The following is a 24769-nucleotide window of genomic DNA, read 5'->3' as shown; positions in this document are numbered from 1 at the left end:
TATTATTTACTATAGCCAGGCACTGTACTAAGCCTTTGACTGGTAGTAGTTAATTTAACATGTATACCTAACAACAGTGGAATAAGGGTTTGAACTCAGGTAGTCTGACTCTGGAGCTAAGGCTCTTTACTTCTACTCTATACAGCCTCGACAGACACTAGACAACTGATAACTGGGAATATTCAAAGGGGGGATTCAGGATTCAGATAAAATTGTATGATGTATATGTGTTTAACATTCTAACCATTAATCCCATGAATCTGGAACAGACTGCATAAGGTCTTTGCTTTATTTATCAGCAGTATCTGCTCCAAAACCTTCCTCAGGGAAACAGAAAACTTTCATTTTGATTCCCCAGAAAAGAAAAACAATCTCAGCAGCTACTTAATTTGGCCATACAGTATTACAGTAATAATTCAGTTCTGTAGATGCTGAAATGGATGAGGGACATGAGTATAGGAAGAAAAACAATTTATTTATAGATATCTAATCTTTCAGAGAGTTCTTTTATGCTCATAATGAGTAACATTTTCTAACTTTTGGTATGGAATTTAATGAAAACTGAGTCTACACTGCAAAGTGAGGGCCATATGTAATACCTAAAATAGACCTAGGAATATTATAGGTAAGTTTTCTGTGTTTGTGCTTTTATGTCATTGTCAAATTTAAAAAGCTACTATTATCTATTGGTAGACACTAGTATCTAATAGAAACAGTAAAGAAAAGTTTGGAGTTCATAACATACAAATAAACAATAACCTACTCATAGACATTTTCCTAATAGTTCTTTCTCTGTCATAGACATCACATTTGTCATTCAGATTCAGATTAGAAAATATAACATACTTAAATCATGTGGAAACTGAGATTTGGCTATGCTAGTAAAGACACCAAAGGTAAGATAACAGTAGGACATGACACAGTAGAATGAAGACTGGACTTTGAGTCAGAAGGCCTGTGTCTGAACAGTGATTTTCTCATTCTTAGCTATGTGACCCTGGACAAGTAACATAACCTCTTTGATTCTGTTTCATCACTTAAAAAGAGAATGACAATGACTCACCTCATGTAGTGTTAGGGAAATAAACATGAAAAAGTGTATCAATGTGCTTTCTCAATTGTCCAACACTGTACAAATTATTTTTAAGAATTTACTGGTAGAAAAACAAGGAACTTCACTACAACTTTCCAACTGGATTTGGCTGAGAAACAGAGTAAGATTTGCTGGCTTACACTTGGAATCATTCTCAACCTTCTGCCCCATTTCCCCCCCCTTGATTATCTTAAAAAAAATTTTTTTTTAATGTTTATTTATTTTTGAGAGAGACAGAGACAGAATGCGAGCGGGTTAGGGGCAGTGAGAGAGGGAGACACAGAATTTGAAGCAAGCTCCAAGGCTCCGAGCTGTCAGTACAGAGTCCGATGCGGGGCTTGAACTCACGAGCTGTGAGATCATGACCTGAGCCGAAGTCGGATGCTCAACCAACTGAGCCACCCAGGCACCCCTGATTATCTTTTTTTAATTAAGACTTTTTAAATGCAGTTTTACATTCACCTCAATTTTTTAAAAGGCAATTAATTAACCGTTAGTGAATTAGAGGATTAAGAGGTGGCTGTCCAATTAGAGTTTCTTTATAGATTCAAAAAGCTCAGAGGAACACAGATATACATTTAAATCATAAAAAATAAATAATTCCTTTAATCTACAGCAAGTATTAGGGTGCAAATATGTTTCTTTTCACTAATGAAATAATGATCTGGGGCAATGGTTTCACTAAAACATGCAAGATAAAATGAGATTATGGAACTTAAAATTTGCCAAAACAATAGATCTCGTGCTCTCACCACACACACCAAAAGGTAACAAGGTGAAGTGACTGATAACGTTAATTGGCTTCATTATGGTAACCATTTCATAGTGTTACATATATCAAAACATCACGTTGTATACCTTAAAATGAGATTATGGTTTTTATAAATAATCAAGTGGTTAGTGACTACCATAGTAACAGATGCTATAGACGGCTGGTCCAGAAAATGGGCTGGCCTAGGGCTGAAGGGTGGAAGTGTTCCTTCTTCATTCTTTAATCTTTGTAGTGCCATTATCTGATCTGAAGAACCCATGGCTAAAAAGACACGAAGACTCCCATTTTGGTGGCCTGAGAACACATCAATCACAGGCATGTAGCTGTCAACAGCAACAACTGGGTACTGAGCATCAAGCAGCAGGCGAGAAATTTTGGGATCTCTAGAGGGAGAGAAAGTACGAATGAGCAAATAATAACCATCAATCATGTCTCAGTGTTGCTGCTGCATTTCCTACTTGGCTTATTTTCTCAGTTTGTTAAAAATGGGTCTACAGCTAGAAAAGTAATAGGGGTCTGAAAAAACATCATTCTACCGTAACTCATCAAATAAAAATTCCCAGGCAGATAAGTTCTAATGTAGCAATCTGAAAGCAGGGAATGTGTCTGATTTATCTCTGTTATCATCATGACCCCAAGCCCAGCATCTGGGACTGAGAACTATCCCAGTACAAGCTTATTGAATTGCATTATTTTACAGTGTGGTCAACTTGAAAAAGTATGGACTTTGGTGTCTGGCAGATAAGACTTGGATAATATTACCAATGACATCTTCCATCTATAATCCTTCTAACACTGCAAAGGTTGATATTATCCACTATTAACAGATTAAAAAAGTCCAAATGCTCATCAGACCATGCTAAATCTTAGCTCTGCCACTTAATTGTTGGATGACTCTAAGTAATCAACTTAACATTTCTAAGTCTGTTTCGTCTTCTGTAAAATGTAGGTAATAAAACTTCCTCAAAGGGCAGTTAGGACTAAATTGAGGAAACAAATATAAAATACCAACTCCAATACTTAGTACACAATAAGTGCTAGGTACCCGGTAGCTATGATTATTTTATGCTCTGTCAGCGAAGAATGGGGTCTAATGAGAAGGGAAGGGAAATACCAGACTACACTAATATCACAAGCAGAAAAAGGGGAAAAAGCCAAAGCCTACAGCTGACAGTGGCATGATTCCAGTAGCACTCCTTAGCCTGACCATGCTCTCCAGTGCTACCATCATAAGTATTTCACTGTTCACAGAAGGCTTACCCATTTATTTTCTCACTGGATTGTCACAATTGTGCCACAGGGGAGACAGGGGGTCTATCATCACCCTCATTTTACAGATGATGAAAATAAAGCCAGAGAGGTTGATTTTTCCAAGTCAAAGGACAAGCTTCCTCATTTGTAAAAAGGGGATAATGATAATACTTCCTGGGTTATAGGAAGGCTCACATGAAACAGTGTACACTAAAGTGTTCTCTGTAAAATGTAAAACACAACATTTAAAACACAGCACCATGAGAAAGCTCTTAGGAAAGAAGTCAGTGCTAAAATAATTAAAAATCAGTACCTTGAACCAAAACAAAAAATTAACAGTCTGTAGTGAGGACAGAAATAACCACCAGATAAATCAATACCCGACTGAGTGATAAGTGAGGTAGAGTGATCAAATCTGTAGGTCCAAAAGACAATACTCAGTAGAGAAATCATGCAGATAGCTGATGGGAATAATCATCATGTTTTTGTGACAGAGATAAACCATTAATTTTGTGAGGTGATAACCTCTGGTAGTAGAGCTTCTTGGTGAAGCAGTAGAACTCTCTGGGTTCTAAGCCTGGTTCCACTACTTACAATATATATAACAAGTTATTTAAATCCTCTGTGCCTCTGTTAACTCATCTGTAAAATAGGGGAAATAAAAGTTACCTGCCTTAGAAAACCGTTGTGAGGATTAAATGACTTGATGTATGAAAGGTTCTTAGCATAGGGCCTAAAACATGGTAAGCAGTATCTGTGAACTGTTTTAACATAGAAAGAGCAGCCACTGTGGTGACAATGAGAAAAGTCCTCCAAGGTATTATTGGGCTAGTCATGTTTGCAAACCCAAAGAATTCCTCTTCAGTCCAAACAAAGTTAAAGATGTAAAGTAAAGAATACTCCAAAAGATCCTATTTACTTGAATGACACGTAGAACTGATGGAGGGGGAGTTTCACCAGCCCGAGCAACTTGTCCTGTCCTGGGCTCTGCACCTTGTTCCAAGTTTCAATTACCATCACATTGTTCTTCAGCCTTTCCAGGTATTTGGAAGACAGAGAGACAGGAATCACCTGGGGAGAGGAACAATCAAAAAAACAACACAAAAACCAACACCTGAGAAAAAGGATCCATTTATACTTTTATTCAACAAGTACTAACTGAAAGCCATGCACAGTGCTAGGAACTGAAGACATTAAAATAAAACCCACTCTGTATTCTCAAGAGAAGCTAGTCTGGTGTAAGAGACCAATTAAGGCCAAATACAAAATGGTAATAGTTCTCTGATGACAAAGGCCATATAGATGGGGCTTTGAGGACACAGACATATCAATGACTGCGCCTGCCTGCCTCATCCAAGCCTTTCTAAGGCAAAATGACCTATTTGTAAATCCCTGCGGAAAGACAGATGTTTCTGGAAGAAAGATGGCTACTGACTAGACAAGGGTTGAGCACCTAATCAAAGGGCAGCCAGCCCACTGGTTGGATGCAATGGCCTAATGCAAAAAGCTCCGCCCAATCTTCTGTAATGGTAAATAACAAGTCAACTATTCATTTGGATTTCCAATGTAAAATTATTTGAGAACTGGCCAGCCAGCTGGTAGATGAAAGAGAAAGAAAAGTCACGAAGAGAAGCAGAGATCTGCAGCCAAGAGTGAGTCTGTTTCCTTAATGGCAGAATGAAGGGCCCACCAATTTGAAGTGACCTAAGCTGCAGTATAACTGCATCAGCAGAGAAGAGATAAGCCCCATGATAAAATCAATAGAACATGAAAGGAAAAAGGGTGAAATCAGAAATTAGGTAAGGCAAGATGACAGAAAGACACTAGAAGAGCAGAGATCCTGAGCAGACCTACTTTTGTATCCATCTAAGAAACTCCAATTACATAAGGTACCTGAGCACATTTCTGTTCTGTGAAACTAAAAAAACTAAAACATAGCGACCTAACCTACAAAGGAGAGATTTCAGAGAAAGCTGCTGGCAGAAAGTAACACTAAATTCTCAGGGATAAGCAGAATAAAGTTAACTTGTCTAAAAGGTTCTACCTAATAGGAGTCATGAAGGGTGAGAAGGAAATGTAAGGCAGAGGAAAAGCACACGAAAAGACACAGAGGTAGGGAAAAAGAACATTTAGGAAACTGCAAGTAGCTGAGCATAGCTGGACTATCTAGTGTGAAGGGAGGAGTGACAGGAGTAGAGACTGGAGAAGTACAGTCAGGCAGTTGTTAAATGGGCTTATAGTCCAAACTAAACATCTTACCTACTCTGAAGGCTATGGGGAATTACTGAAAAGTCTAAACCAGGGGAATAAAATACTCAGGTTAATATTTTAGAAAGATCATTCCTATTGGTACAAAAAGGAATGGACATGGAGAGACCAGAAACAGACTAGACTGAAGGCTATCTGGAATGAGAAAGAGGGCCTGAATGAAAGCAGTAGCAATCGGGTTGAGTGGGAGGATTTCGTCTGGAGAATGAAGTTTGCAGCATCTATTGGATTTGGTGAATAATTATGTAATAAAGAATCAAGGATACCTTTCAGGTTCTGCTCGGGTTTCTGAGTAGATTACAATATGAATTAAGGCAGATAGGAGGAGGAGGAACAGATCTGGAAGGAATAATAAATTCAGATTCAGACACATTTGAATTCCTTCTTTCATTTACATACCTTTACTGAATACCTGTGATATGCCAGGCCGTGCATTAGGTGCCAAGTGTAAAGTGCTTTTGAGACATTTGGGGATGATGACCAGCAGTTACATAGAGAGATCAGAAACCTGAGGGAATGTCTGGCCTACATGGAAGTATAGATTTGGAAGTTATCTTCATAAAAATAATAGATGAAGCTATGGGAGTGGAAGGAGTGACCATGGGAAAAGCGGGTTGGTTTGGAACAGTGCCAAGAATAAGAGTAATGCAGAGGAGTACCAGTAATTAAAGGTAAAAGAAAGGGAGAAAGAAGTGCTGGGGCCACCACTCGTTTCCTAGTTTTCCTGCTGTCCCAAAGACCAAAAAAGAGCTGTTGTTGATTCAGGAAGAAAATAAGAGAGTGGAGTTACAAAAATCAAGAAAGGAAACGATTTTTTTTTTTTAAAGTTTGTTTATTTTGACAGAGCAAGAGAAGAGAACATAAGCTGGGCAAGGACAGAGAGAGGGGGGTGGAGAGAGAGAATCCCAAGCAGGTTCTGCACTGTCACCACAGAGCCCAATATAGGGCTCAACCTCATAAACTGTGAGATCATGAACTGAGCAAAAATCAAGAGTCAGACATTTAACCAACTGAGCTGCCTAGGCTCCCCTAAACAGGAAATAATTTAAGCAATAGCATCAAATTCTACAGAGAAATCAAGCCAGATAAGTATTAAAACAAGTAGAGGAATAAATTAGAGAAAAAATTAAAAAAACAAAAAGCTTGGAGATACAGAAAAGAAAGGGGAAAGTTTAGTTCTAGAGGAAGGATAAAGGAATAGAATTCATAACTCAGGCAAAAGAAACAGTGGGAAACCACAACAATTGAGACAGAAGAAAATGAAGCCACAAAAAGTTTTAAAATGTTGATAGTGTCTTTTCCTCTTCCCATCCCATAGTGGGAATGGATCTGCATACCAGCTAATTACAAAGGTCTCTCCCAGTCTGAACATTCTAGGTTTCCGTTATAATGGAATTATGATTTGGGAAACATACTTGTCTCCCACCTCCATATAGCCCTAATAGATATAGAAGGTTAAGATATGTACAAAGTTACCTGAGAAAAGTTGAAGACTGGTTGTGTTGTGCCCCATGCGATGATAGATCTGGTGACTTCCTCTGTGCTGAAAAGTTTGCAATTTAAATAAACATTGCATGGCGGAGGTTTGTCAGATTCTCCAGTAATGAAATCTTTCCCATCGGCCACCATCAACAGCACATGCAACAGCAAAGCACTCTCTTTTGTTGACCCATCTGTCTGATTTGCTAAATTGTGAGAGGCTGGCACAGCCATGAAGGTTGAAGGATTTGGCACAACAGGGCTTGGTGACTTTGGGTTGGAGAGTATCAAATTCTGTACTTTCTTTGCAACTTCTTCGTGAATTTGATTTAGGTTCTCTGGATTTTTAGTACAGGTAACATGTTGACCAGGTTCTGATAATGTCTTATCTGGACTTGTAAGAGTACAAAGGGGGCCATGTTGGGTGCTGTTACGTAATTTAGTATTCACACAAGTGAAATCCTTGTTATGTATAACAAGCTCCACAGTTACCTATAAAAACAAAAGGAAGAGAGTTAGTGGGCCTTCCGAAATCAGAATCAGAATTTTGGAGCTAGAGGCAAATCAGATTATTAGAAAGTAATTAACGCATTCTCAAATACCATAATAGTAGGAACACTAACAGTCGGTATATACATTACCTTATCAGGATTAAGAAAAGCTAGACAGATGATTTGTCAACAATATAAGCTGAGCCTAGAACATCATCTTGTGCCAGAAAATAAGGATGTGCTCAGAAAAGGATGCAGACATATCAAAAGAACACAGAATTCAGTCAAAGGAGCTCACATGGGCCAAATCTGGGACAATTTGAGCATCAAAAAGAACAATAATAGTAATGGACAATAACACTGAATAATGTAAAAAACCATGAGTCTATACCGATATAAACAAACATGGGAGAAGGGACAACTCTTCTGTATAGTAGAATGCAATTAGTAAATACATAAGGAATGGAGGAGTTAGAAAATCATCATCTTACAATCATTATAGTAATAAGTGATTCAGGTAAACCACAGTGGAAGACATTCTACACATAAAAGGTCTCACTTAAAAAAAATCAAAGTACTGAAAGACAAAGAAAGGTTGCAAAACTGTTCTAGACTAAAGGAGATTAGAGAGACACGACAAATGTAATGGATAATCCTGGAATGGAAAAAAAAATTCTTTATATGGAAGTATTGGCACAATTAGTGAAATTTGCATATGGACTACAGACATTATCAATGTTAACTCTATTTTTATAATTGTACAGTGTTTTGTATAATGTTCTTGTTCTTAGGAAATATAAGAATTTAGGGGGGAAAGAGGCATGATGTCTATAACATATTCTCAAATACTTCAGAACAAAAATAGTGTGTGGGTGTGGGGGAGAGTGCATAGGGAGACAAAGAAAGACAGGAAGAAAGGAAAGGCAGGAGGTAGGTAATTATAAAGCAAATGTGACAAATGTTAGTAATTGGGGAGTCTAGGTAAAGGGTATGTGAATTCTTTGTTCTATATTTGCAATTTTTCTCTAAGTTTGAAGTTATTAGGGATAAAGGGGACTTGCTGTTCCCTTTATTTAAAATCCACAGCAAAGTTATTTCACTCTATTGAATACGGACAGCAATCTATCTACAACAGTACTTCTCTCAACAGAACCAGGACAGAAACAATTTCTAGTCCATCAGTTCTATTAATTCCTCTTTTCTGGTTTTAACCTTGCAGTCCAGAATGAATGAGGCAAACAGAAAATAAAATTTTGATAGGGGAAGAGTAATGTGATATTAATTTTTTGCAATGACAATCACACAAGTCCTTAAAACTAACTGGTATTTATTATCAAGAAGACCAGGAAGGCGGCAGAGAGGGCTTTCAAGAGGAGGCAGCAGCGTGAAAATCAAGATTAAAAGCATGGAGGTATGAACCATCATGATACCTTACTAATTCTTTACATAGTTTGATATGGCTACTGGTAATGAAGCTGCAAGTGGTATGTTAGGGCCACATAGTGAGCCCTGTATTTTATCTTTTGGATAATGGAGAGCCATGGAAATGACATGGGTATGGCTGTGATAATTAAAAAAAGATGTTTTTTTTATAAAAAAAATTTTTTTTAAATTTTCCGAGAGACAGGGTGAGACAGAGCATGAGCAGGGGAGGGGAAGAAAGAGGGGGAGACCAGAATCTAAAGCAGGCTCTAGGCTCTCAGCTGTCAACACAGAACCTGACATGGGTCTTGAACTCACTAACCATGAGATCATGACCTGAACTGAAGTCAAAAGCTTAACTGACTGAGCCATCCAGGTGCCCCTGGCTGTGATTTTAAAAGCTCACCAGGACAATAAGACAAAGCCAACTGAAGCTACACATTCAAATTCTGCTACCTAAGAAATCCTGCAGCTTCTTAATACAAGGAAAGAACCCTCTCTCCAACGAATTATATATCAGAATTCATTCCACCAGGCCACAAACTCAGTCACTTTTCTCCTTGTTCCCTGTCACTACTCTAGTCCAAGCCATCAATTATCTCTTTCCTGGACTAATTCAACAGTCTCCCTATTTTTCTTCTTGCCCCCCACAGTTATCTTTTAAAAATGTAAATCAGGGGCACCTGGGTGGTTCAGTCGGTTAAGCTTCCGACTTCAGCTCAGGTCGTGATTTCACGGTTTGTGGGTTTGAGCCCCACATCAGGCTCTGTGCTGACAGCAAGGAGCCTGCTTGAGATTCTCTCCCTCTCTCTCTGCCCCTCCCTGACTCACACTCTCTCAAAATAAATAAACTTAAAAAAAAAGTCAATCAGATGTTTTTCTCATACTTCAAAGTCCTTTCGTGGCTCTTACGATAAAATCTACACTCTATGCTGACCTACAAAACTCTGAATGATATGGCTACTGAGTGCCTGTCCAATCTTACTCTCTACCATTCTCCTTCTTGGCTCACTATTATATGGCAACATTCTTGCTTTACGGCCTTTGCCTGTGTTATTCCCTTTCTCTGGAATGATCTTTCCTCTGCTTTTTACTTGGTGGCCTCTTCTCCTTCTTCATATCTTACCTAAAATGTTACTTTCTTAGAGAGACCTTCTCTGACCACCATGGTCTATTTCCTCCCAGGTATTCACTATTATATCATACTGTTTATTTTCTTCACAGTAATTCTGCTGCCCTGTTTTTTTTTCAACATATGAAATTTATTGTCAAATGGGTTTCCATACAACACCCAGCGCTCATCCCAAAAGGTGCCCTCCTCAATACACATTACCCACCCTCCACTCCCTCCCACCCCCCATCAACCCTCAGTTTGTTCTCAGTTTTTAAAAGTCTCTTATGCTTTGGCTCTCTCCCACTCTAACCTCTTTTTCTTTTTCCTTTCCCTCCCCCATGGGTTTCTGTTAAGTTTCTCAGGATCCACATAAGAGTGAAAACATATGGTATCTGTCTTTCCCTGTATGGCTTATTTCACTTAGCATAACACTCTCCAGTTTCATCCACGTTGCTACAAAGGGCCATATTTCATTCTTTCTCATTGCCACGTAGTACTCCATTGTGTATATAAACCACAATTTCTTTATCCATTCATCAGTTGATGGACATTTAGGCTTTTTCCATTATTTGGCTATTGTTGAGAGTGCTGCTATAAACATTGGGGTACAAGTGCCCCTATGCAGCAGTACTCCTGTTTCCCTTGGGTAAATTCCTAGCAGTGCTATTGCTGGGTCATAGGGTAGGTCTATTTTTAATTTTTTGAGGAACCTCCACACTGTTTTCCAGAGTGGCTGCACCAATTTGCATTCCCACCAACAGTGCAAGAGGGTTCCTGTTTCTCCACATCCTCGCCAGCATCTATAGTCTCCTGATTTGTTCATTTTGGCCACTCTGACAGGCGTGAGGTGATATCTGAGTGTGGTTTTGATTTGTATTTCCCTGATGAGGAGCGACGTTGAGCATCTTTTCATGTGCCTGTTGGCCATCCGGATGTCTTCTTTAGAGAAGTGTCTATTCATGTTTTCTGCCCATTTCTTCGCTGGATTATTTGTTTTTCGGGTGTGGAGTTTGGTGAGTTCTTTATAGGTTTTGGATACTAGCCCTTTGTCCAATATGTCATTTGCAAATATCTTTTCCCATTCCGTTGGTTGGCTTTTAGTTTTGTTGGTTGTTTCCTTTGCTGTGCAGAAGCTTTTTATCTTCATAAGGTCCCAGTAGTTCATTTTTGCTTTTAATTCCCTTGCCTTTGGGGATGTGTCAAGTAAGAAATTGCTGTGGCTGAGGTCAGAGAGGTCTTTTCCTGCTTTCTCCTCTAGGGTTTTGATGGTTTCCTGTCTCACATTCAGGTCCTTTATCCATTTTGAGTTTATTTTTGTGAATGGTGTGAGAAAGTGGTCTAGTTTCAATCTTCTGCATGTTGCTGTCCAGTTCTCCCAGCACTATTTGTTAAAAAGACTGTCTTTTTTCCATTGGATGGTTCTTTCCTGCTTTGTCAAAAATTAATTGGCCATACGTTTGTGGGTCTACTTCTGGTCTGGTGCCCTATTTTAACAGAAGTGCAAGAGGAGAGGCCCTGATTTTCTTATTCATGCTAGCCAGTGATGGATGCTCTGTAAATACCTGACTACCTGAATGTATATCTATGTACCTTAAGGGGGCCAAGTGGAGTCTGACCATTTTCCTGTCGCACTGGAAGCTGGTTACTGAAAGAAAGCAACTCAGACTGAATGACACTTCGTAAAGGCATTGATGCAGATCCAATGACTTCTGGCTGAGAGAAGGAAAGAAAAAATTCAGGTTAACTAAAGGCAAGCCATGGGAGATTTTAACTGAAGTGACAACATAGGACAGCTTAGAAGAGAACCCATGCTTTATGAAGTAAATAGCTTAACTATTTGGCGAAGGCAACTTTAAGTGGGAATCTATATTCTGTCATATTTTGGTCCCCATTCTGGGTTTTATTACTTCTCCCTGGAAGATTATAGAGAGTTTCATAAGTCACCAAGAGTTTGGAAGATTATTTTTTTTTAAGAGTTAATGCTTTACAAAAAGTTTTCAACTTCACTAATAAAAATAAAAAAATAAAATTTAGATGATACAAATTTTTGCCATTAAGCTAGTAAAATTACAAAACTTAATATATCTCATGCTATCAAGGTTATGGAAAAACAGAGGCTATCGTATGTGTGAAGCTGGGAATACAAACTGGCAACATACTTCTGGACTGCAAATTTGGCAATAAAAATATTCACTCTTTTTTTTTTAAAGTTTATTTATTTACTTATTTTGGGGGGAGGGAGGAGCAGAGAGAGAGGGAGAGAGAGAACCCCAAGAAGGCTCTGCACTGTCAGCTCAGAGACTAATGTGGGGCTCAATCTCATGAACTGGGAGATCGTGACCTGAGCCAAAATCAAAAGTCAGACATGCTCAACCGACTGAACCACTCAGGTGCCCCTTAAATATTTACTCTTTTGGGGCGCCTGGGTGGCTAAGTCAGTTAAGTGTCTGACTTCAGCTCAGGTCATGATCTCACGGTTCGTGGGTTCAAGCCCCGCATCAGGCTCTGTGGTGACAGCTCACAGCCCAGGGCCTGTTTCAGATTCTGTGTCTCCCTCTCTCTCTGCCCCTCCCCCACTCGCTCTCTGTCTCCCTCTGTCTCAAAACTAAGCATTAAAAAAAAAAATTAAAAAATATACTCTTTAGCTTAGTAATTGCTTCTGGGAATTTATACTAAAGAAATAAGAAACACATATAAAACTTACACACAAATATATCTTAAATGTTTAAATGTCTTAAAAATTAACAATTAGAACTAGAGGTCCAATAATCAGGAATTATTAATTATAGACCATACTGCTACAATGCAATAATATGTAGCCATTAAAATGATGTTTACAAAAAGTCTGAAATAATATGACCAATATCTGTTTTGATGTTTGGTAAAATAGGGTATTAAGTTACATATAGTAAATCTTCAAATATTTATAAAGATAATGTTAAACTTTTTAAAAAGTAGGATAAACGCTGTATACAAAGTTATCCTAATACTGCCAAAGATTTACACATGTATTGTATTCATTTGGAAAAAGCAAAGGGAAAACAAATATTAACAATAGTTATTTCTTGGCGATGGGATTATAGACAATTTTTGCTTTTCAAAAATATTTTTTCAAGTTCTCTGCAAAACACATGTATAATTCTCTTATTAGAAAGAAGTCATTAGCTAGATGATTCAATGTAAATATACTGAAATGTTTACAGAGGTTGTCTTGAGGTTGTAGAATTATCTTGTATTATTTATATCTTCTGAAAAAACAAAAAAACCTCAAGCTATATTCCTCATGCGATCCATACCAAAGAAGAGGTCAAAGATTAAAAAGGCTACTGTTTAACAAAAAACTGTTCATGACATAGTTTATTGATTTATGTTGTGCCAACTGCAAGTGCATTTGATAAACTTGGAATAAGTTGGTCAAAACTGCTATCCACATTATCTTTTCTTGGATCTCTACATATTCTGCCTGGAAATAGGAAATAGAGTCTTAAATTAAGGCTAATAACCTATATCAATCTAAGTAGTCACCTCTCTGTAAGCAGGGAATACAGTGAAAAGGTTAAGAACTTAGGATCTGAAGTCAGAAAACTTGAGATGGAGTTCTGCCTGGCTTTGTCTTTTATTAGCTTGTGTGATCTTAGACAAGTTACTAAACTTCACTAAATCTCAGTTTGTCTGTAAAATAAAGATAATAATGTACCTAATTCACAGAGTTGTAATGATTAAATTTGATAGTGTGTTCGTGTAGTGCTTTTAGCATATCTGACTTGTAACAAATAGTAAACAGAAATTAGAAATAAGTTATTAGTGCCGTTTGAGCCTGGAGAAATTCCTAGTTTAGGTAGGAATATAATTTTAAGTATGCTCTAATTCCTTAGTATAAATGGTAAGGCAAAGGTTAAAAAGACTTGAGATACCTTTTTCTGTGGGGTTTTCTTTGTGTAAATTTGGAAAGTGAGGTTGGAATTCCACCAGTGTTCTATCATTGGGCCACCAAACTGTACTGGAAACACAGATCGCTGCTGGAATTTCACCACTGTAAGGAGAATCAAACACATAAGCACATGGCAGCCTACCCAACTGGAGCCATCATCAATCCATGCTTTGACACCACCCACCCACCTCCTTTTTGATCTAACTAAAATCTCTTTCAGAAATCTAGCCCGTGTAATTTCCTAAAGGTGTTAGTGTTATAGGGATTTAAGGAGCAGATACAAAGAGAAAACCCTAGGTATGACACATGGAAGATAAGCAGTGCTATGTTGCTCTAGTTTTGCTATGAGAAATTCATGTCAAGCACATGAGCACAGGATGCGAAAAAAAGAGATCTTCACTGGGTGTAAGGTAATATGGTTTATTGTTTTTAAAAGACAAGTGGGTAAGCAGTATAACAAAAGAAGGGGGTGGGCTGGAGGTGGGACAATGAGGGATAAATGAAGAGAATTGAATCAAAAAGTGTAACAACAAAAATGAGTTTAGCTTCTGGCTGAAGACTAGGGGAGGGGACTCCTACTATCATATTCACACAGGGTGCCAGGTACTGATGTTACTTGGCAGTGTTGTTAGGCAGGGTAAAGCTGTCTCTTAGATGGAAGGGAAGGGGTTTCTGCTGTAATAACAAGTGTAAATGGGATAATGTAGTATTTGAGTTTGTGCTCACTGCTATGGGGCTTTAACAGATTTAAAAAAAAAAGTAATCTGGGATTAGAATCAAAGAATGTAAGTTCCAGCTCCAGTTCTGTTACTTGCTAGTGACCACCTCAACCACAATTTACCACCTGTAAAATGATCTTCCTGTTCATTCACTTCTATACTCTTAAAATGGATGTGGAAAACCCTCACAAGGCCCAGTTACAGAGAGACTTGCTACCTCTGGTATTTATTCAAACTGCTCATTTTGGTCTACTGATCAATTTTATTCATCTTTGCCATCATTTTTTTAACTTTATTTTTTCTATGTTCTTAAAAACTTTTTAAAAATAAAACGTTTATTTTTTAATGTTTATTTATTATTTAGAAACAGAAAGAGGCAGAGCATGAGCATGGGAGGAGCAGAGAGAAGGGGGAGACACAGAATCTGAATTAGGCTCCAGGCTCTGAGCTGTCAGCACAGAGCCCGATGTGGGGCTCAAACTCACAACAAGAGATCACGACCTGAGCCGAAGTCGGAGGATTAACTGACTGAGCCACCCAGATGCCCCAACAAAAAAAAAAAATTTTTAAGTTATTTATTTTGAGAGAGAGTGCACACAGGTGCGAGTTGGGGAGGGGAAGAGAGACAGAATCCCAAGCAGGCTCAGCACTGTCAGCACAGATCTCAGCACTATGATCCTAAGCCAAAATCAAAAGTCAGATGCTTGACCAACTGAGCCACTCAGGCGTCCCTCATCTTTGCCATCTTAATTCTTGACTCTGTATACTTCTCTTGGTACTCATAAACAGGATCTGGGTCTTCTAATCTGGATCCACACAGGAACTGTGAACAAAAGGTCTGGGCCCAGGAAACCCACACCCAAGAGACCAGTTTCCCCGATTTTCCTACCAGGAGAAGGGAAGTAAGACAACACCCACAGCTCATCAGTGTGCTGAAAGGACTGAGGTAATAGATGAAAAAGCACCGTGGATACCAAAAAGTCTTTTTTGTACAAACAAAACTATTCCATTCAGATTTTTCCTCACCATCTAGGTACATTTTTAGCACTATATTATCTTAACTGTTTCTAAAGCTTGTGTTTTTGTTTTTACCACCATAAAAAGCGAGTTAGGTAACAATGGAAAAAGAAATCACGTAAATAAATTGCTAAACAATGTCCCAGAGAAGTTATTTTTTAAGAGCTGGAAGGGTGGAAAATAAGAGTTGGAAGGTTATCTTGAAAATACCTAGTCCAATCCATGTTACTGTTAAGAGAGGCCCACAGATGAAAAAAGTGATTTGCCTAAGGTCATACGATTAGTGTGTGGTATAAACAGAACTAGAATTCTGTCTTCTAATTCCTGGCTTGATGCTTATTCCACACTTCCAATATGATCTTTTACAGAAGGACATGGGGAGAACTCAACTACCGTGGCCAACAATAATGACAGTAATAACTGAAAAGCAATACAGACTAAGAGCACAGAGCTTGGAATATAAAATGTTCTAGGTTCAAATTCTAGTTGACCAATAAGCCAGTTGTATGATCTTAGACAAGATACTTGATTGTTGTTGTGTGTTTGTGTTTTAATTTATGAGTGAGACAGTCATAAAGGACTGAGTTTTTTTTTTTTTTTTTTTTTATGAAAATCAGTTAAATGGTTAATGTATATAAAACACTGAGTTGAATTCTTGGCATGTAGTTTAGTGCCCCGTAAACGTGAGCTACTATTTGTTACATACTATTTTAGAGATTAATGCTTTTATATTCATTATCCCATTTGACTGTCTATCAATCCCTTGTGTCCTTGCTTTGCAGGTACTACATTAACTGAAACTCATGTGCCCTTGCTGTAGCTCAATTTTATAGATGGGGAAACTGAGGCTCAGAGAAATTTTAAGAAAATCACCAGATGTGACACAGGTAGATGGAGATAGAAGCGAAGACCTGAGAAAATGATCCAACATTTTTCTCTGCATATAGGGGTTTGATAAGTTTTAAGCATATTAAAGCTCCTCAAACATACTTTCAACCAGCAGGATCAATTAGGCATTCCTGAATGCTCTGAACAAACCTCCATAACAGCTTCTGTTGCTGTCAATAATTTAAGCGTTCAGCCAGAAGTAAACATATGAAAAATTTTAAATGCCCTAATTCTTCCTTTAAGGTGATGGGGAAAGTAACACCAACACATCCTAGTAAAAATATATTAAATTACTTTAAGTGCTGTTTTTAAGAGTAAATAAGTATTTTTAAATTTTTTTTTTCAACGTTTATTTATTTTTGGGACAGAGAGTGACAGAGCATGAACGGGGGAGGGGCAGAGAGAGAGGGAGACACAGAATCGGAAGCAGGCTCCAGGCTCTGAGCCATCAGCCCAGAGCCTGACGTGGGGCTCGAACTCACGGACCGCGAGATCGTGACCTGGCTGAAGTCAGACGCTTAACCGACTGCGCCACCCAGGCGCCCCGAGTAAATAAGTATTTTTAATGTTTGTGCTGGATATACTCACATCAAATGAGAAATGATGCATGTACAAAATTATTCTACTGAGGTACCATTTTAACAGTAAGATTGAAATAACTTAAATATTGATATATTAATCAAGGCATGTTTATTTTTTTAATGTTTATTTATTTTTGAGAGAGTGCGAGTGAGGGAGGTACAGAGAGAAAGATGGGACAAAGGATCCAAAGTGAGATCTGCGCTGACAGCAGAGAGCCTGATACAGGGCTCAAACCCACGAACCATGAGATTATGACCTGAGCTGAAGTCGGATGCTCAAGTGACTGAGCCACCCAGGTACCTCACAATAAAGGGTGTTTAAATTATGGCATATGCATACAATGGAATATTATGACTCAGAAAGGACTAATGAAAAAATTACTAAGATACACTCTTAAAGACAAGGTGCAGAACAGTGCATATAGTATGCTAATACTTGGGTAAAAATAGGAGGGCGAGAAAGGATAAACATATTTGCTTACATATGCATAAAATATCTTAGTAATAATATAAAATTTACAACACTGCCTACAAAGATTTTGAACCAAGTAAATGGATTATATCTAGTTAAAATAATAAATAGGGGCACCTGGATGGCTTAGCCAGTTAAGTGTCTGAATCTCAATTTCAGTTTAGGTCATTATCTCATGATTCTTGAGTTCAAGCCCATGTTGGGCTCTGTGCTGACAGCCTGGAGCCTGCTTGGGGTTCGTTCGTTATCTGTCTCTCTCTGTCTCTCTGTCTCTCTGTCTCTCTGTCTCTGTCTCTCTCTCTCCCCCTCTCCCTCTCTCCCTCTCTCCCTCTCTCTCTGCCCCTCCCCTGCTCATGCTATCTTTCTCTTTCAAAATAAATAAATAAACATTAAAAATAAATAAATGAAACAAAATAAAAATTTAAAAATCCAATGTTACCATGCCATATAGGAAAGTCACTTGAATGTATAGGAGAACTAGGATCATATCTCTTATTTCTCAAATTAGCTCCCAGAGAAAGAATTCCACACTGATGAACAAATCATGGATTAAATTGAATAACCAAGGCAAAGATATTCACAAAATCTGTTAGAAAGTTATATAACTTTGGATGACAGGAACATAAATGTTTATTATAGTACCCTTTTAAGCCTTTTACTTTTTTGTAAAAATACTTAAAATAGAAAAAAAAAGACAATACCAAAAGTGCATGCAACAAAAGAAAAACTAAACTGGACTACAGCAAAATTTAAAACTTTTGTGCTATAAGTGATACTTTTTAGAAAGTGAAAGGACAGCCTGTTAATGGGAGAAGATATTTGAAAATCATAGCTCTCATAAGGGTCCTATATCCAGAATGTATAAAGAATTCTTACAACCCAGTAACAAAAACTTAAAAATGGCCAAAGGACTGCAACATTTCTCCATGATATACAAATGGACAGTAAGCACATGAAAACATACTCAACATCATTAATCATAGGGTAATACAAATCAAAACCCCAGGGAAGGGCATCTGGGTGGCTCAGTCAGTTAAGTGTCTGACTCTTGATTTCAGCTCAGGTCATGTTCTCACAGTTCGTGGGATTGTGCCCTGCGTTGGGCTCTGTGTTGACAGCACAGAGTCTGCTTAGGATTCTCTCTCTCTCTCTCTCTCTCTCTCTCTCTCTCTCTCTCAAAATAAGTTTTTTTTTTTAAATTAACAAACAAACAAACCAAAACCCCACAGTGAGACAGTACTTCATAATCCCTAAAATGGTTAAAATAAAAAATAATGAAAGACAACAAGTTTTGGAGAAGATGTGGAGAACTGGAACCCTCCACACATAGTTGCTGAGAATGTAAAATGGTGGAGCAGCTGTTGAAAACTGGCAGTTCTTCAAAAAGTTAAAACATACAGTTATCATATGACTCAGCAATTCCACTGTTAGGTATATACCCAAGGGAAATGAAAGCGTATGTCTACACAAAAACATGTACACTAATGTTCATAAGCATTATCCACAATAGCCAAAAAAGCAGAAACAACCCAAATGCCCATCAGCTGATGAATGGATAAACAAATGTGGTATAGCCATACAAGTAAATATTATATAGCCATAAAAAGGAGCAAAGTACTGAAACATGCCATAACATAGAGCAAATTTGGAAATATCATGGTAAGTCAAAGAAGCCAGTTACAAAAATCACATATTGTATGATTCCATTTATATGAAATGCCCAGAGTAAAATCATAGACAAAAAATAGATTAGGGGTTGCTTAGTGCAGGTGTGGGTGGAGACAGGAAAATGAGGAATGAATGCTAATGAGTAAGGAATTTCTTTTGAAGTGATGAAAATGTTCTAAATTAGATCATGATGATTACACAACACTTCGAATATAATAAAAATGATTGAATTCTTCAGTGGGTTCAATGAACACTTCAAATAGCTAAACTGTATAGTATGTGATTGTATCTTGATAAAGCTGTTTTAAAAAGAAGAATAAAAGAGGGGTGCTTGGGTGGCTCAGTCAGTTAAGCATCCAACTTTGGCTCAGGTCACGATCTTGTGGTTCACGGGTTTGAGCCCTGTGTCAGGCTCTGTGCTGACAGCTCGGAGCCTGGAGCCTGCTTCTGATTCTGTGTCTTCCTCTCTTTCTGCCTCTCCCCTGTTTGCACTCTGTCTCTCTCTCTCTCTCTCTCTCTCCCCCCCTCAAAAATAAATAAACATTAAAAAAAATTTTTTTAATAAAAAATAGAAGAAAAATGGCAATAGTTGAACAAACATGCTCTAAGCATCAGGAGTTCTGCATTCTAGTCTCAGGTATGTTACTGACTTCCTGACTTGAATCAGAAGAGTCCTAGCACCTCTAGGCCAGTTTTCTCACTTATAAAATAAAGGAATTAGAGTAGATTCATCTCAAAATACTTTCTAAGATTCTATGGTACTATAAAAGTCAGATGAGTATTTAGGGATTGAAAAATTCTTCCACAGCCAAAATGTCTAAGGAGCAGAAAACCAGTCTCTTACTTCCATCTGTAATTTTACTGGAGGCAAGTCGAACGACCTCAGTGATCAAAGCTGTTTTTCCCAATCCACCTTTAGAAAAGCCCACAGGAAAGTGATATTCCACAAAGAAGGTGCTAAAAATCAAAACCAAAAAAGGTGATTAAAACATAAACCAAATAACAAACGTATTTACTGTCTGATCAATCCTACATATCTTTCAAGGTCCTATTTTCAGCACCTCAGATCCTCAGAGGCCCTATCTCTTCTCTTCAAAGCCTTCAACTAGTCCTTTCAGGCAGAACTTCCTGTGCTCCCATAGTTTGCGCTCTCTCTCTCTCTCTGTCTATTACTGACACATAATTGACATATAACATTGTATTAGTTTCAGGCATATAGCATAATGATTTGACTTTTGTATATGTTGGAAAATGATCACCATAGTAAGTCTACAAATTTTCTACAGCACTTTAAATATAACACACCTATTTTGGCTCCTATATTCCTGTGTTATATAGATAGCCATTTAAATGTGTTTCTTTTCTGACTATAAAGTATGTAACAACAGAGTCAGGGTCTTAGTTGCCTTTATTCTCATGCTCACCTAATATCATGCCCAAAACCTAGTGAGGGATTTGTTATATTTTTGATTCATATGAAAGCACTTTATAAATCATAAAATGTTATACAATTATTTATCATTATCATCAGATACACTTTGCAGAAATGTCAAATTTAGCTCTTCCATATTAGAGACGTACCGCTTTGTTGTTGCTGTCACGTTAGGTGGTCTCCCAGAAAAGCTTTTTTTGCCAGAGGTCATCTGAAGACTATCTGGAGGGACCCTCATTGTTTCGATGATAATTCTGACGGAATGTGTTCTACCCAAAAGGGCCAGTCTATCCACACTTAGTGTCATCACTCGGGCATCTTCTGGAGTTTCTGATATCTGTTGTTCAACCAAATTTCTGCAAGGAGTTAATATAGACAGTGAAACAGACAGTCCGAGGCCCAACATAAAATAATCTAGTTTGATAGGCAAGAAAATGAAAGAAGAAGGGCAGCAAGTATCTTAATTCACAAGTTATTGAGGATTGAGAAATGACTTCAATCACCAGAATTCTGGTCCTAATCCACAGTGAAAGAAATTTCAAAAAATGTTAAAAAACATTCTTGTAATCCGGGCACCTGGGTGGCTCAGTTGGTTGAGCATCCGACTTCAGCTCAGGTCATGATCTCCCAGTTTGTGAGTCTGAGCCCCACATCAGGCTCGCTGCTGTTAGCACAGAGCCTGCTTCAGATCCTGTCCGCTACTCTCTCTGCCCCTCTCCTGCTCATGTTCTCTCTCTCAAAAAACAAAAACAAAAAAAATTCTTATAACCTAAAGGCTTGTCTCCACACAAGTATAAAAATTGATGTTACAGAATTAGATTTTCTACAAGGAATACAGACATTACTTCAGTTACCCACTACTTTAACATAACTACTATCATCACTTTAGTGTACTCCTTTTCATTTTTCTTTACGTATATTTTCCACATAAATGTAGTGTAGCACACATTCAACCCAGAATTCTGCTTTCTCCCTTACCCATTTTACTGTATCCATCTTTTCATATTATTACACTTAAAAATTTTTTTCTTTTGAGAGAGAGAGAGAGAGAGCGTGCGAGCACAAGCAGGGAGGGGGCAGAGAGAGAGAAAGAGAGAGAGAATCCCAAGCAGACTCCACACTCAGCATGGAGCCCTATGTGGGCTCAAGCCCATGACCCTGGGATCACGATCTGAGCCAAAATCAAGAGTGGGACACTCAACTGATTGAGCCACCTAGGCTCCCATATATTATTACACTTTTAAGGATGGTAATACTTAATGAATTATTGTAACTCACTTAACCAATATGATAGTGTTGGGGAAATACAAGTCACTTACTTTAAGACATCTTGTGAAAATAATCTGACTTTGCTTTTGCCTCTAGATAAACATTAATGGAGAGGCTCACCTATTTTTCTTCCCCGCTGCCCTCTTTTTCAACTTATCATTTGACTCCAGAACCTTGGGAGATATGGCAAGAGCTTCTGACTGGTTCATTTTTTTAGAAGAGACAATATCGTCTTCACTGAAGAAATCACTGATGCTGGTATCCGATTTCTATGGGGGAGAAGAAGCAAAAAGAGAGGCACTAAAAAAAAAACTGGTAATGAAAACATTTCTCTAAAAGTAATCAAAATCTTCTCTGCACATATGTAAGTCTTTTAAAGAGATAACTAATGCCAGGGAGATAATCCCACATTTCTCTTGGTATTTAAAAATAACCTACAGGGGCGCCTGGGTGGCGCAGTCGGTTAAGCGTCCGACTTCAGCCAGGTCACGATCTCGCGGTCCGTGAGTTCGAGCCCCGCGTCAGGCTCTGGGCTGATGGCTCAGAGCCTGGAGCCTGTTTCCGATTCTGTGTCTCCCTCTCTCTCTGCCCCTCCCCCGTTCATGCTCTGTCTCTCTCTGTCCCAAAAATAAATAAACGTTGAAAAAAAAAAATTAAAAAAAAAAAAACAAACCTACAAGTTCAGTTCAAAGAAAATAAATGAAAACAGATTCTTCTTTCAAATTCTCAATAATATCATTACTTATTTACTGCCGACTATGCATCTAGTACCAAAGGCAGATTCCAAAGCCTGTATTTCTACCACAATTTGAGGCAAAATGGTACAATGTCATGTACCTATATGAATGCAAAGACTCAATCTTTTTTCACCACTCCATACTACTAGTAATTCATTCTACTCTTAATCTTGCTAAGATGAACTGTTTATTATATCACAAATTCTATTAATGGAGGAACCAGTTGCTAAGCCCCCTGTAATTAAATTTTATTTGGAGAAAAAGGAGCTACCACAATTTACTGATCAGCTCTATCACAAAATGCAAAATAAAGAGAGAAGACACTTTAAATTTAAAAAAAAATAAAAAAAAATCCAAATTAACAAAATTTTTTTTTTGTTAATATAAATGCAGAATAGATCCAATGTCATTTTAAGTTTATCACCTCCACTTCACTTTTTTCAGCATCTCAGGGTGTATATTGTATTGACCTGTGACAAGGGTAACAATAGTTAAATAAGCATGATAAGAATGTCCTTCAAGGAAAAAGCACAACTTTTTCAAGAGGAAATTACAAAGCTTTTTATTCTTAGGTTTTTCTTTATTAAGTGCCAGCTTTTAAAAATGGTTATAGACAAGACATTCAAAATTTAAAAGTGTCTAACAGCCTGAAGGAAAAGAGAGTAAATATAAACTAGATTGTTTAAAAACTAAGAATTTTAGGAACCAAAAACACAGGTGAATAATGCTGAATTCTAAGCTGTGGATATTATTCACTATTAAGACCATCAAACACTGACCCTGGGGAAGGACATGAGCATTCTTACTCCTTTGTTTTTCCACTGCATTGCTGGTTCACTCCTTTCCATCAACAAATCTTTTCTAAATTATTCTATTCAAATAGCATGGGGATTACTTAGTGCCATTCATGCACTTATTTATTCACTAAGTACTGAGTACTCAAAATTCATCAAGCTTTTGTGTACTGGTAATACAAAAAAAATGCAGGTATGTTCTTGCTCATGAAGAACTGTCTCATATAACACGGGCTGTGATAGAGGTATGTGCAAGATCCTGTGGACATTTAGGTAATAAATTCTGTGTGGGGAAATCTAGGATGGTTTCTTCAGAGAGGTGATCAGTTATTTTCAAAGAATAGAGAGAAGTAACCAGATGTGTAGAAGCATTTCAACATTCAAAGGAGAAGGATCAGTATGAGCAAGAAATAGAGATAAAAAAAAAAAAAGCTAGAATGTCTGAGGAGTGATGAGACAATCAGTGTGACTACAGGGTAAAGGGCAAAAGTGGGAAATGAGGTTAGGGAGGTAAGTCAAGATCAGATAATAATGCCATGCTTATGGCTTATGAGATGATGTGGTCTAGTGGGAAAAATACAGGCTTTTCCCCAGATAGACCAGGGTAAGAATTCTATTTCTGTCATTTAATTACTAGTACTTAACATCTCTAAGCGTTTATATCATGATAGGTAAAAGACAACACTATCTTATAGGGCTAGTAAAAGAAATAATGAATTTAAAACATTTGGCACAGTACTCAAAAATAATAGATAACTTGTAAATTCCCCACCGCATCAAAAATGTATAATAAAGGGGTACCTGGGTGGCTCAGCTGGCTAGGCGTCCGACTCTTGATTTTGGTTCAGGTCATGATCTTGCAGTTTGTGAGTTCCTGCCTCAAGTTGGGCTCTGTGCTGAGCATGGAGCCTGCTAGGGATATTCTCTCTCTCTCTCTCTCTCTCTCTCTCTCTCTCTCTCTCTCTGTCTCTCTCCCTCTCCCTCTCCCTCTCCCTCTGCCCCTCCCCCACTTGCTCTCTGTATCTTTCTCAAAATAAAATTTAAAAAATAAATAAGCCTTAAAAAATGTGTAATAAAGATAAATTCCCTTTCCTTCTTATCCTGTAAGTAACATAGCATCAGTGATGATTTTTAATATAAAAAGTCATGAAATCCTAATAATTTATAATGCCTTTGAAATCCATCTCTTCTTTTCCAGCCCCATTGCTGCCACTCTCTTTCAAGCTCTCCCTCTAATACACACCTCCAATAACCCAATGGTTTCCAGTCTGTGGTTTCCTGTTCGCTTCCACGTATTCTCCCCCAAGCTAGCTCCCTACATTAACATTCCTAAACCACCATCTTGATCATGTCATTTCCTCCTCACCTGAC

The 24769-nt window shown here is 37.9% G+C and overlaps 1 protein-coding gene across 5 annotated transcripts in view; it reads right to left on the bottom strand.

Moving 5' to 3' along the window:
- C2CD3 (C2 domain containing 3 centriole elongation regulator) overlaps positions 1–24769 on the bottom strand; it is a 143613-nt gene that overhangs the window by 81926 nt on the left and 36918 nt on the right. For all 5 annotated transcript variants that reach the window (XM_043580265.1, XM_043580264.1, XM_043580267.1 and 2 more), the window contains 8 exons: positions 21988–22136; positions 20748–20954; positions 20011–20123; positions 13805–13923; positions 11481–11603; positions 6861–7355; positions 4036–4187; positions 2002–2248 (listed from right to left, as the gene is read on the bottom strand). In XM_043580265.1, the coding sequence (XP_043436200.1) occupies positions 2002–2248; positions 4036–4187; positions 6861–7355; positions 11481–11603; positions 13805–13923; positions 20011–20123; positions 20748–20954; positions 21988–22136 (1605 nt within the window). The remainder of the gene's footprint in view (positions 1–2001; positions 2249–4035; positions 4188–6860; positions 7356–11480; positions 11604–13804; positions 13924–20010; positions 20124–20747; positions 20955–21987; positions 22137–24769) is intronic.

The sequence above is a fragment of the Prionailurus bengalensis genome, chromosome D1 (genome assembly GCF_016509475.1).
Source record: "Prionailurus bengalensis isolate Pbe53 chromosome D1, Fcat_Pben_1.1_paternal_pri, whole genome shotgun sequence".
NCBI classification, from domain to species: domain Eukaryota; kingdom Metazoa; phylum Chordata; class Mammalia; order Carnivora; family Felidae; genus Prionailurus; species Prionailurus bengalensis.
This window is presented reverse-complemented; position numbering and strand designations above follow the sequence as displayed.